This window comes from Ambystoma mexicanum, chromosome 2q (assembly GCF_040938575.1).
Source record: "Ambystoma mexicanum isolate Mex_15411 chromosome 2q, UKY_AmexF1_1, whole genome shotgun sequence".
Classification (NCBI taxonomy): Eukaryota; Metazoa; Chordata; class Amphibia; order Caudata; family Ambystomatidae; genus Ambystoma; species Ambystoma mexicanum.
The window spans coordinates 396,516,236-396,530,657 of NC_090924.1; the positions used below are offsets into that span (position 1 = coordinate 396,516,236).

A 14,422-nucleotide genomic window follows, 5' to 3' on the forward strand; every position below is an offset into this window, starting at 1 on the left:
ACACGCAGGGTGATTATAGAGTGGCTGAAACCAGACCTGGCTAAGACCTTTTTGTTACACCAGGAGCAGGTTTACAAGTCCAATTAAGTCATTAACTCTGACTGCTTTGAAAAAACACTGCAGACACTTGAAGTGCAAAGTTTGATGGTAAGGCCTGAATAAAGCAAGCTCAAAGAGTTCCAACCACGTGGTGCTTTAGGTGGGGAGTGTTAGGGACTGGGTGGGAATGGCCGTAGAGATTAGCATGGCCACAGGCAGTCAGTGGGTGAGCAAATACCCACTGAACACTTACAATCTGTGTCCCCCTCCTTTGAACGCCATTCCTCCCGATATGAAGTCCATTGCAATCGTTTAGGTTTATAGGTGTTGACAAGTGGCATCTAAAAGCCCAAAAATAAACTTGACAATGTGACAGTCTGTCACCCTGTTGCTTGAATCTAGCCACTTTCTCACTGCCATAAGCCTGGTGAGTGCATACTTTTCTTGTTTGAGTGTTTATTGGAAAATTAAATTGTTTATATAGTATGTTAAAACCACTGTAAGATCAAAGTACTAAAACTCTGAATAAAACCCTTACTTTGATTGACTAATTTAGGCACCTGCAACCGCCTCTCGCCGGATGTTTTCGACTAGGACTGATCCATTACCATTGACTGTTGCCACAGATGGCTTTTACAACGTCAGGCTCCAGAAGCAGCTCAAGGATCTTTTTGTCAGATTTTTGATTATGTGAACTGATTTGTCAGATTGTAGGCAGGTGTGACTAAGGGGATTCCCTGTCTACACCCTTGACCTCCCGTGGGATCCCTCCTCCCTAGCCCAGGCTTCCCTATTACTTCAGCCGGGTGCAATTAAACTAGCAATTGTTAACCTCTATAGTATAGGTTATCCAATTCTGGTGGTGAAGGCGTGAAGGCCAGGGCCTGATCTGCCTTACTTCCTGCAATACTGTCGCCACACACCACTATTAACGATGGTCAAGATGGTCCCTCTTCTCCCTTTTCCTCCCTCTCTCCCCATGTGGTCGAGGTACCCCAGGCATTGGACTTCTGCATCCTTGAAAAGTCGCAGCAAGTCGGGGTTTGTGCCAAATTATTTGGTCTCGGGGCTAGTTGGTCCCACCAGCCTAAGGTAGGAAGTTAATGTTGGGGAGAATTATCGTTTGTGTTCATTTACTTCAACCTTCGAGACCCCCAGCTCTTTTGCTGGACTGTAGGACTTTTCATTGTTATCCGGGATTGAGAGAGACCCTTTTCTCACTCTCGTGTATTTTGATCTCATTTGTGTTTCTTTGTTTTTGGAGCCTGACAACTCCATTTTGTTTGGTGACACACAGCACCCTCAGTGCAGTGTCACAGAGCAGTCCTTTGGATTTCTCATATGGTTTAAATACCTTCTATTGGGTGAACTACTGTTCCCAAGAGTAGTAAAGTGAAATTAACTTTACTTACCTGTTTTTCCAATGTAGGTCCAGTACACCCCATCTTATGTGGAAGTACTCTGGGGGGGGAGGGGTAGGGGGGTAGGGGTTACTTAGTAGCTTTTTTTCCTACTTACTCATGTAGCATTTGTATGTTACCCTCACAGCTTTAAATGGCTGGTGGCAGTGGTTTAATTTTCCTACCATTGTTCGTTTCTACCGCACACCGAACCCTTAGCTGCAGTAGTGTACCCATTGGTGTCCATTTTGTCAAAATGTCCCTGGTCTTCTTTTTTCTCCATTTCTTGCTTATGAGGTCTTTCTTGGGGGGTTTTAATCTGCTCGCCAAACCATGTTTAACCCTTTTGTTCATTTTGCATTTGGCGTGCTTCAGTACTGAAACCCGCCTCTGCCTCCAGTGTCTGGGAGGGCAGGAAGCAAGGGAGGTGGCCGAAACTCCGTGTCCTTCGTCTCCTTGGCTACCTGAATGCACCCAGTGCTGATTGGCTGGCTGGCTGATCTCGCAGTAACACAGTATTTTCTGATTAGTGTGGTGATAAGCAAACACTTGAACATTAAAACTTCTTCCCCACTACCACTGTTCATGTGCACCCCTTGTTCATCCACCGCTCTGCCGCCCCACCCTTCCTGCGGCATCCATCCCGACCCTTTCCTATTGTCCTCTTTCCCCGGCTCTTTCCCATGATGCACTTCTGATAGCGTTTTGAAATGTTTAGGCAGAATCTGCTGAATCCTGTGGGATTCCCACTGTAAGACGAATATGATCCCACTCCAATCGGACCCTCCCCAAATGCAAAATTCCCAAAATCTGCATCCACGTTCTGAGAGAAGTATTCTCCGGATTACACAGGTGGGAAAAGCATACGTTGGTGCAACGCGTTGACGGGGCCGGTCTTTGCGTCAGGCAGCCCAGGCAGCTGCCTGACGTCAGTCAGCCTCTAGGGGGTGCTGCACCAGCAGTCCACAGTGCCAGTGCTAGAATACACGTGTAACACGTTTGTTTCCTAACATTATAAAAGTGAATGTGCCTGTTCATTTTTATAATGTTAGGAAAACTAACGTGTTACACATGTATTCTACCACTGGCACTGCTGCAGGCTGCGGCCTCTGCCCTCAGGCAGGGCAATTGGCAAATAAATGAGCAACATTTGTTGCTTAATTCACTTGCCCCGGGTGGTGCACGTGCGGCGTGCCCTCCTCCAGGCTATGCGTGTGCACTGACACGGAGAGTGAAGTGAGGATTGATTGGGGATGGCTGGTGTGGTCGGCCCCGGCCAGCAATAACTACAGCCGGCCGAGGCAAGCACACTTTTCCTCCTGCTCCCGTCCTCGCAGGTGAGGCCTATTGCTGCATAGGCATTTTATTTATTTTAAAATGGTATTGCGGAGATGATTGGGCCAACCAAGAACGGCCTCTAGATGCCACAAAGCTAGACACTTTTGTCCGGTTTGGGGGTTACTGCACACCCCTAGTTTCCGCTCCCGAGCATATTGTTCGTCGTTCCTTCTTTCCTGTGCATGCACAGCTGACTGTATTTTAGTGCAAGAGTTTCATACATTTCACTGTTCGCTCACACTTGTTTTATACCCTTCTTTGTTGTAGTGCTTCTTTTGTTTGAAATAGCAATCATGCTAGTCTAACGAGATAAACAAACACCTACACGAATATGCCTTGCGAATGATGAAGTGAAGGATGGATGCAGGCGCTGGACCAAAAGCTGAGCGAAGTCTGCACAGCAGCTGGCTTAGGAATGAGACTCGGAAACTACAGTAGAGACAGTCTCCATGGGCAGTTGGCCCGTCTTCCGTATAATGCAAATACCCAGACTTGCAGAATGCATGCTTCACTTTCTTTGTTCCATTGGGGGTGACATGCTGTAGCATCAATTCATGCCCTTTAAAATACCCTGCACAGTGCAGCTTCGGATCTCCTTTAACACAAACGCTGGGAAATGGCCATGAATGGTTAACGCCACATTAATCAAAGCCAGGTCTCTAAAGAATGGTTCAAGTGTTGGGGAATTACCTGCTCACACTTTCTGTCGTGTGACCAAACAGTGCGCAAAAGATGTTTCAGAGTGTGGGGCTCTTGATGCCACCCGTTTCTGCATTTGATACACCAGCAGCTAAACACACCCCAAGCAGGCAGCTCCTTCTGCATAGTCCATTTCTCTCCCAAGCTCGGGAGAATGTTCTTTACTATAATGGAGAATGTGAAAAGGCACAGGGCTGCAAGGCTGGGGGTTGGAGGTGGAGGGAAAAGCGCACTATGCTTGGGGTACACTGGAGATGCTGCCCCCGATACCCGCAGTACTCCAAGTACCTTGAAATTAAATTCGACTATACACTGCACAATATGCACGGGCCGCTGTTATTCAAGCAGCACGTGACTAGTAATATGCAAAAAGTAAACTTAACGAGTCCCAAGAAAAGGTTGCCTTGCACCCTATAAGAATTTGATCGTTTTTGTTTCTATGTTGGGATGGTAGACCTCATTTTTCTTTGCAATCTTACAGATTTGTGGTGCTGTCAGGAGCTAAAATGAGTGATCACGAAGGAAACATTTAAGAGTTCACGAGCATGAGCGAAACAAACCCCAATACTCGAACTGCCATTTCTCTGTCGCGGTAATGCACTGCAGTGTGTTTCAATGTAAAGTCCACATTGTAATGTCATAACTTTAGAACGCCACCTCTCCAACATTTACATTGGGAGCTATGTTGAATTGTACATGCATGTCAGCTCTCTGCATATGTTTAAAGTAGACTTTACCACTCGCATGGAGTAGTGATATTGTTTACGTGTGTCCCTCCTAAATATATTTAACTTCCCGTGAAATATTTGATGCAATACATGTTGCATAAATGCATGTATTTTAATGCTGAGATACACAGGCTTGCACAGCTATTGGTGTGTATGTTGCTGCTACTTTTTCTTGGAGGTTCGAGTAACACTGTTCAAAACCGGTTCATCGCCTTTTAAGAGTGGCTAAATATTTTGAGGTCATACGAATGACATTAGTGTAGATCTGAAATTGTCGATTCTCTGACTTGAGTCACAGCAGCAAACTGGTCATTGTTACTAAAAATGAAGAGCAAAAGCAAACTAAAATAACCAGGCCTGTTTGGGTTTGACCCTCTTATTGCTGTTTTCTGAGGTTCATGAAATTCAGCAGATGCCAGCATTGACAATTATGTTAACTCATAGTCCCCACTCCTGCTGCTCAGCCCATGACACACACATGAGATCAAAGGTCAGGGGTTAGGGGGGCCAACAATGCTTCCTGCCTGGGGTGCAATCTGGTGTAAAACCGGCCCTGCGTGTCGACCTCTATAGTGCAGGGTCATTTAGAAACTGTGACCACTGTTCATGTAGATAGATGGTGCTAGATTCCCGGGCATAGTCACTCCAATAATGTTGTTCAGGTCTGTAGCAATGTCACTGGCTCCTTTCAAGAAGTTGCCATTCTGACCTCTGACCATGCCTTATCTTGGTGTTGGAAGGTGAAACCTCCTGACCCAAACCTAGCTGCGTTTTGAGGCCTATCTGCTGCAGCTTTACAATGGAATCGTACTAGAGGATTGTATGTCGATTTGGGGACCGGCTGAAGGGTCTTCTGCTTGTAAGTGCAGTGTTGATCGATGGAACTGTTTTACATGTGCTGTCAATAGAAGTCCATAGAGTCCAATCTGGTCTTTCATGCCCATCGGTCATGGTACAGCGCGTGGTCTAGGCCTCTTTTGGGAAACGGCAACGCCATCATTATATAGGAGCCCAGTAATGCATGCTTTTAACAACTCCCGAAGTGCAATGGCTTTCGTTCGACTGCCAACTTCTTGGGCAGAATAAATTGCCACATATGAATTCCTGTATCCACGATTTGTACCCGAGCATTGATGCGACATTAAGTCTTTCATGGACGGTAGCTTTCACCATTTTAGAATAGCTCCGTCTTCCTCTCCAAGAGACAGTAAATGGCTTTTTAAATTGGTTAATGAACTATTTATACTTCATTAAAGATCCAAGGTTGTTTTTAAGCTGTTTCCCCTGAAGCACTTTTAGCTTTTCACCCAATTAGTTCCCTTGGCCATGTCTGCACTGAATCCAGAGTTAAAAGCAGGATGTACGCTGCACTGTCTGGATGTGAGAATGTAACTCTTCTCTCACCAGGTGTGTGCGGAAAAAGGGCTAGCAGAGTCTATTTTGTTTTCCATAATATCTCGCTGGAATGCATTTCATATGCAAAGAATGTATTATGACTAAATAGGTTAGAAGGAACAACTCGCAATCAAAAATGATCAACTACATAGACAGAAAAGGCTTCCATAGCATGTTTTCATACCAGGAAAGGAGATGGAATGGTTCAACACATTTCCACCTACATATTATCATATTTCGATCATACAGGAATGCCATCCAATTCCAAACCCAAAGGTCAGGAAAGTGAGTACAGCTGTAAGATGGTTAGTGGTGTTCTACTGTACAATTTTCTCCCAACAAATTGTTTGTTTTTGTTGTGTAGTGCTTTATGATGGGTGTGTCTGGTAAGGAAGAGAGGTGAGCTTTGCTGGATGGATGGAAGGAAGCCGGTCTGGAATGCACGAGGTCAGAGCGAATGTTGGTCGGCGAGTGTTGATGTGGGAGTGAGGGAATGCTTGTGTTCCAACCTAGATACGTAGCCTGGGGTGGGAGCCAGTTGGTTCCTCTCCTGTAGCATAAGGATTTAAGAGTAACTTGACTAAAAAACTCACCTGTAACGTACCTGAGGTGGCTATGGGACATCCTTATTACACTTTTTGGAAAATTAAAATTGATTATAAAATGGAGTAAAATCTCAGTTAAAAAAAAAGTGAAAAGTGTGATAATATCAAGATTTCCCCACAAATTAATGATTAACTGTTGTGCCCGTTGATTATGGTGGTCAGGAAGGGGTTATGCAAGTGTAAGGTGCCCCAACCCCCCCCCCCCATGAAAACGGAATAGTAGTGGGTTAATCAAATGAAATTTGAGAACATATACTTCAGAATTAACTTAATTTGCCAGAGAATCATGGATTCCCCCCCCCCACACACACAGTGGGTGGAAGGTTAAGTTGTTGATTTTTTTTCAACCACTTTATAACTTTACTTCTTGCATAGCTTGTCAAGAGCCACTGGATGATTGGAAGGTCCATTCATTCTCCGCACCAGTTGGTCTCCCTCGCCCTGTCGGGAGAGGAAAGAAATTTAGAATTATGGCCATTATATTTCGCTTCCTGACAGTTGGGGACCCTGGGGAGAGCAGCAGAGGGGCATTGTATCCACCTCCATGCCCTCACCAGGCAGTGCCTGGCTCCAGCAGGGCTGGCATTTGTGCATTACTTATTTCACTTAAATACAAAACGAACTGTGCGCTGGAGCGGGAGGCCGGCTCGCCCTCCACCCCCCACCATCTGACCCCCGTTGCTTGGCAACCAACCAAGTTGCTCCGGAAGCATCCTGCATGCCCCACGTGCTGTGTGCCAATGCTTATATAGGTTCCCACGCGGCACTCCCTCCTGCTGAAAGGGAGGATACGGGGAATGCCTAGCAGAAGATCTATGCGTGCATGTTTGAATGTGATGCTTGAAGTGTGTGTGTGTGTGTGGAAGAGGTTTGTGTGAGTCTGTATATTATATAGTGTCGGTGTGTGTTTTTATGGGCTGGTGTCTGGATATGAGTGCGAGAGTGAATGCAGAGCTTTCATCTGTTTGTATGGCGGGGGAAGGCCAGCAGCAATGCTGATATCTCACGTGTGATCCCTACTTCATGCAAAGGATTTATACCGATCGTTACTGGCATAGATGGATTGTGGCCGCAGCCTCATGAAAACGTTGTAAAAAGCTCTTGTGCACTATTGGTTACGTGGCATTTAGTGGATGTCTTCGTTAACCTAGAGTAGGGAGGCACAACTCGTTTTGCTGGAGGGCTAAATTTACCACACCCGTTCCATACAGGGGGACGAACTATCCATGGGAATGAGCAGGTCGTATGGGCATCAGTGCGCACGTTTCAGTTATGAAAAAAAACACACGGGTTTTAAGGTGTACTTTTTTTGAATTACTTTACTGTAGCACATGAGAGAAAGCATTTTAATGGCAATAGCACCTTTATTTGTGTTCTGGGACTGAAATCGTGTTTTAAAGATGCATGTATAGTAATGCAAAAGACAAAATTGGAACAATGAAGGTTCACACACCTGACTTCACAATCCGCCAATGAACTATAGGTTAACTCTTTCCCAGCTATACAAGCAATTTATGTTGATTTTCTGAGTGACGTATAAACACAATGTCGGAGGGTAAGAAGAGTTTGCAGGACAACCAATGTCAATTGAGCAAAGTCTAGGGGAGCTGAGGCACTTCTTGAAGATAGCACAAAAGTCTTGCACAATTATATAGAGTTTGTAGAAAGGAATCACTGTTGGGCCACAAGCTGTGAGGTTTGTGAAAACGCATTTGTGAAATCGCGCCTTGACACACTTGTGTATAGGTGCGTTATAAATGCCATATCGTAAAAGTAAAGATGCAAGCAGTTTTCTTGCAAAGGGCAGCAAATGCAGGTCTCCAGTGAGAGCAAGCAAGAGGGAAGTACCCTTAGTTAGATGGTACCTTCTGTCTGAAGAAAAGGGTCCAACTGGCTTCTGTTCCTGTTCTAGTCCTGCAGATCCTGTGTTCCTGGGCATCCGTCGTGGGTACAAGAGGGAGGACGTCTGGGGACTCGTGCACTACGGTTTGATGGTGAGCGGCAGCAATGGGCTCACTCCAGATCAGCTGCACTTTATGGTTTCAGCTACCAGTCAATGGCTCCACTGCGGTTTTTAGACACTCTGTGGGCTCCCCTTGCTTCTGGGGTCCAGCATCTGTTGAGGTGGCTCAGGCTTGGGTCGTCGAGCTTTGAGGGAGTCCTTAGGATCTTCCTGGAGCTTGGGTCCGGCTTAAGGACGGTGCACTTGTTTCTGGTGTTCCTGTCCCCTGGCACTTGGTTCCAGCAGCGGCAATGAAGTACAACCAGCAGGGAGAGGGGTTCCAGTCAATTTCGTCTTGGGGTCATTTGGTCCCACCAAGCCCAGGGAAGAAGTCGTCCGTTCCGGGCTTCTCTAGTCGATACGAAAATTGGAGCTTCAGCACTGGAGCAGGGCTTCACTGGGCAAACCAATGGTCCAGGAGGGGGCAGCAAGCTTCTTTTCCAGTTTCTTTTTCGGTTCCTTCGTCCAGTGGTCGACTGCCTTCCTTGCCAAAGACCTTGCCTTTTATGCATGTTTCTCCTCTTCATTCGCAGCCCAGCTGTCACTCACACAGCAGGGTGGCTGTTCTCCAAGGGCAGCCAGCCAGCCAATCACCTTTATGTGCATTCCTGTAACCAAGGAGACTAAGCACAGGGAGTTTTGGGAATCTCCCTTGCTTCCTGCCCTGACAGACTGGAGTCGGGCTTCACCAGTGAATCCCGCCAAAGACAAAACGAACAGTGGAACCAAACCTGGTTTGGTGCGCAGAGTAAAACGTAAGACGGACCTTGCAAGGAAAAAATGGCGAAAAGAAACTGGGCCATTTTGAAAATGGGCACTCATAAGTGTAATTCTGCAGCTGAGAATCCAGCCTGGGCTAAAAAGGCACATGGTAGGAAAATTAAACCACTGCCACCAGCCATTAATTATAGTGAGGGCAACATAAAATTGTTACATGAGAAAGTAGACAAAGGGGATACTATGTAACCCACCACTCCACATAAGATGGTGTGTGCTGGGTCTACAAAGAGAAAAAGGTAGGTAAAGTCAATTTCACTTTACTACTGTTGAAAACAGTAGTTTATCGAAGAGAAGCTATTTAAACCTTAAGAGAAATCCAAAGGACTTCTCTGTGACACTGCACTGAGGGTGTTGTGTGTCACTATACAAAAGATGATGCCTATGGAGTTTGGCAGACTCAAAAACCAAAAGAAATACAGGGTTCAAATCAAATAAAAATGCATGAGGGAGTGGGAAAAAGGTCTTGCTCTCTCCAGGATAAAAATGAAAAAGTCCTATCCAGCAAAAGAGCTGAGGGGTTTCTAAGGTAGAAGGGAATTGGAACAGAAATGAAAATTCTCCCTAACACCAGCCATGACTGATCGTGAATCATTTAGAAGCCTGGAGCCCCTCGGGAGCAGTCTGGCCCATTCCATCGCCCGCCCCCCTGGAGACATCAAACGATGCCTCTACCACTGCCTCCCGATTTGCCTGGAGAATGTAAGTAGTTAAGTCCAAACATTTGAATCTCTTTTTGGGAAAGACAATGCCACTTTACATTGTGCATACTTTAGCTGGCCAATAGTACAAGTAGAACCCTTACTCTTGGCTTTAAAGGGAACGTGGAGTGCTCTGTGGCGTCTAATGACAATTTACTCTGTCTTTTAAATGGCTTCTTTGATCATTGTCTGCAATGGTTGCAGAGGGAAGCGGATCAAAGCCAAAATGAGTCATTGCTTTCTTCCTTTTTTCTTGTGCGTGGATAGGGGCGCACCGATATAACCCAAAAAGCCAACAATATTGCTTCAATATTTGGCAGTTGAATTTCTCAGTTCTGTCGCTGGTTTTGTCAGTTATTTTACTGCTGATCTGGCATTCGGTAGAATCAAATTTGACTCCATGCACAAGATACTACAGATTGATCCCAGGCTCTTGGCATCCACCCAAGTAACTGCCTTCTTCTCTTTTCGGCATCCTTAATGATATCACTAGAAAGCATGTGAAAGGGGTGCCTTTAGGGTTGTCAACAATAAGTGACAACCAGGGGTGCACTGCTGCTGCAAGTCCCTTTAAAACAGGTCGAGTGTTACATGCCTTAGGCATTGCTAGGTGTTGGCAAGAAGGCGGTTGCCTGTCAATCTAAGAGCATGTTCAGCAAAAGGCTGACACCGTGACCACTTAAGTTCTATTTCATTGGCTGCGATTTGCAGAGCAAAGGCCTGGAAAATACTGTGCACATGTTCCTAAAGTACCATTGTCTGATGTTTGATACCCTTGATCAGCTTCTGGTGGACTAAGCTGCATTTTAGAATCCTATTTATTTATTTTTTCCGAACATGCATGCTACTCGATGCAAGTATTTTAACGCTATGCAATAGCCACACCCAGGGGTCGAAATAAGGCTTTGATGAGCAGGACATAAAAGCAGCTCATGAAAACGAGGTCTCGCCCAATAAGCAGGTGCTACATCTGAGTAAGGAGGAGCTAGTACACAGCAAGTCGCAATTATAACTCGCACACTATAACCTTTTGTCTGTTACATATGATGGGAGTAAATATATCTGGCGTGTGTCCTAATGCTCTTCATACATATTACCAATGTCAGATATGTTTGCATGATACCAGTTTACCTGGGGAGTCTAGGTCCTAGTTGCTGTTGCTGTCCAGACAACCAGGCTCTTCTACCTAGGCTAAAAGGAGGAGCAAATTAGCTCCCAGCTCCTGGCAATTCTTAACCCTGATGCCACGGAAGAACAGCTGCTCTGTAACTCCAGTTCTGATGCTTTCTTTTTAAGGAGGTGCATACAAGTCCTCCCCAAGGGTAAAGGCAATCTATATAATCTAAGTGGTTAACAAATGGTGCAAGTTGAGTGAGATCGGATAGTGCAACTGACATTTTGTGGTTGTCATCACGTCATCCTGGTATAATTAACAACATTATAGTAACGCATACTGTTTGATTTCAATTTTCTGTGCGTTGACTGTATTTCGTGTGATGCATTGCGACAATTCTAGAATACATTAATTGTTGCAATAACTAGTACAGTTAACATATATTTTGGTAAGGCTTGAACTGTGGAATACGATTTCTGATTGGATGTGCTACAGTTGGATTGGGGTAGTTTGGGTCCAGAAAACCTGGTTATGGCATTACTTGGCACCAACAACCATGAGCAGCCAGAGATGTGTTTTTGGGATTTATACCACGCTCTGCAGCCATGTACATTTTCTTGGTGTTCTGCATCATGAGCATTGTGACCTGTGTCTGAAGACGAGCCACCTGTATCTGAGGTGTGCTGTGTACATTGGTTGTAAAGCTGTAGTGTTATGATGTTTGCGGTCTGTGGGTGGGTTGTTCGCCCGTCGTGTGCGGAATGCTTCGTTGGTATTTGTATTGCATGTTGGAGTGTAGAATTGAGCGCGTTAGTGCAGGTAGCAGTCGGAGACCCCGGTGTGTCCACATAACCTGAAACCACATATAGCTGATTATAACTTTGCAGGGCGTTAAAAGGGTATGAAAAACCTCACAGCGTATTAGAAGCAGGAGAAAGCCCTAACCACCTGGTCTGTACCCTGTGCTCCTACCACCGGTCCCCCGCTGAGCACATCCATCTGTTTAAACCATCTTCCTGCCCATCTGCCTTGCGTGGACAATGTGGTTTTAAGAGGGTTATTTTTACTAGTGGTTTAGTGGTGCCTCTAACCCAGGTGATCAGTGTGCAAATTAGTCAAAATGCAACCTCGGATAATCATGAGTCAACATGTTTGCAGTTCATATAAATTAGGTCTAATAACAGTTTTTGCTACCAAAGAAATATTAATTGTTGTGCCTACTGTCATCCCTTGTAACACCCCTACTCGGTAAAGAAGAAATAGAAAGTCACCGGAGTTTTTGAAGTGCTACAGAAAAAAGAAAGGATAGAGGGGAATCTTTTTTTAAAATGTATTTATTGTAGCTTTGGACATTTGTGGAAGGCTATGCTGCTGTAGGATCAGGCCCTGTTGTGGGTAGGGTCAATTGAGTGGATATGGCATCTTCCCCTCTCCAAAGCGCACAAAATCAGCACAGAATCTGTTTTATATTTGCTAATTGCCATTTGATACGTTATCAATATTGCACCGAAAAAATGCAGGGAGGGATTCTGCTAGTGTTTTAATGCTCACTTTGGCTGTCAGCTTGTCAGTGTGCCAAGATCTAGGATTCCACACAACAACATGTATGATGCAGAGGATTTTGACTATCCTTTTACCTTCGAGCCCAACCCGATCCCTGTGTACTACAGGTTAGCATTGTTTTTGCCATATTTGTTTTTCCTTCTTCGTAATATGCTTGATATGTTTTGGGGCGGCCCTTGAAGAATGTGTGTAATCCCAAAGGACCATGACTAATTATCTGGTAAGTTCCTCCGGTGGCTGAAGGATCTGGACGTGTGAATCTATACAGAATATGGACTGTGTGCCTACTTCACCTCTCCTCTCTCCTTGCTGTCTCACATGCAGGGCACCTATGCAACGGTTTACAAGGGGAAGAGCAAACTGACAGAAAACCTCGTAGCACTGAAGGAAATCCGGCTAGAACACGAGGAAGGAGCACCTTGCACAGCCATACGGGAAGGTCTGTACGCACTTTACGTAACGAATTGTAGTGTGATGCAGGAGACTGAAAAAAGAAGCTCTCGGCTAAAGACTTCTGTATATTTAGAGATTGTTTCTTACAAACTAATCTGGTGAAAGCCTCCACACTACTAGGGCCAGCTTGAGCACATCTCGAGTCCATTACACAAGCACTCACCAACTAACTACATGAAATACCATGCTTGGTCTGTTCTAAATATTGCCATCACAATAAAACTCTGCTCTAAACTTTGGCTAAGGCAGTCGGGGGTACCTTTCCTTTTGTCCTGGCAGCCTCCTCTGAGTGCTTCCCTCCGCCTTCTCCCATTCACCTCATCCACTCTGACCCTCCCTCACTACTCGCCCGCTCATTTGGTTCTCATGATCCGTGTCCTCTGTGCGTGACCGGAACATCTGCATTTCAAAGGGCCTCCAATGGCAGCCTTGTCCAGGCAGCCCGCTAAGGGCCAGAGGCAAAGAGCAGCTCACCTCTGGCCAGCTCCCATGCTCTGTTTGACCAGCAGAGCAACCTACTGCAATAAGGTGGCAAGGGTGGTGAGCAAAGCCATTACGTTGCTCAATTAAAACTGTCACTTTTTTAATCCCATGACACCAGACTTACTGTTGTACTCTAATATACATAGTCATTTGCCTCTGCACAGTACCCCTCTAGGCTCCTTTGGTGCTTCCTAGACCTACTCACCAACTGCATCTAGGCAATTTCACACCCTGTCAATGTTAAGAATCTAAGCAATTTGTCGCAGTCAATGTTTTGAATGTCACTCCCTGTTAATGTTTTGAACCTAGACAATCCATCTCACTTTTAATGTGCTAAGCTAGGCACGCCCTCACTCGGCTGATGCTTTTGAAATGTATTTCATAGTGCTGATGTGTTGCATCTAGACAGTTTTGCATACAGTTGATGTATTGAATCTAGACCTCTCTCGGGCACTATTTCATACTAATTCTAGCTTCCATCCCTAGGCTTAGACTGTAGGCACCGCCCTGACCAGATGTCACAGCAGTGCACCCCCCCCCCCCCCCCCACCTCTACTCAATCCTCCCCACCTGCCAAAACTTCAGGTCAGCCTTCATCCCTGCATGCCTCAATGTGCCCAGATCAGACCTGCACGATGGTGCTCCAAAAACCTAGCCAAGGACACTCCCTACCACCCGTCTCCCCCCCTTCCACGGTCTCCCCACCTCCCCATCTACTCTCTCACTCCTCTCTCCCTTACCTACCACACTCCTCTCCACACCCATCCTCCTCTTCCCCCTCACCTCACATCCTCTAACACCCACTTCCCCTGCATCCCTCACACCTCCAGGAATAGGGCTACACTCTGGCGCTCTAATGTGCAGAACAGTGCCATCTACCGCACCCAGTCCATAATCTCACTAACCCCCAACACATCCAGACACTCCCCCTCCCACCTTTCTCAACCCATCATGCCCCTACACCGACCCCCACTTTCCCCAACTCGCGCTTCCCCTCCTTAAGTGCAGAACGGGTTGCCCTGGTCAGCACTCCACTTTCAACAATCCCTCCCACGCCCCTTTGAATCCCTGAAAAAAACTCCCTAAATGCATAGGTCTCATGCACCATAGGACGTCACACCCACA

At 45.9% G+C, this 14,422-nt stretch overlaps 1 protein-coding gene across 5 annotated transcripts in view; it reads left to right on the top strand.

The window, feature by feature from the left end:
* Positions 1 to 14,422, top strand: part of LOC138569439 (cyclin-dependent kinase 16-like) — a 381,119-nt gene that overhangs the window by 156,613 nt on the left and 210,084 nt on the right. For all 5 annotated transcript variants that reach the window (XM_069647411.1, XM_069647410.1, XM_069647413.1 and 2 more), the window contains one exon: positions 12,686 to 12,800. In XM_069647411.1, the coding sequence (XP_069503512.1) occupies positions 12,686 to 12,800 (115 nt within the window). The remainder of the gene's footprint in view (positions 1 to 12,685; positions 12,801 to 14,422) is intronic.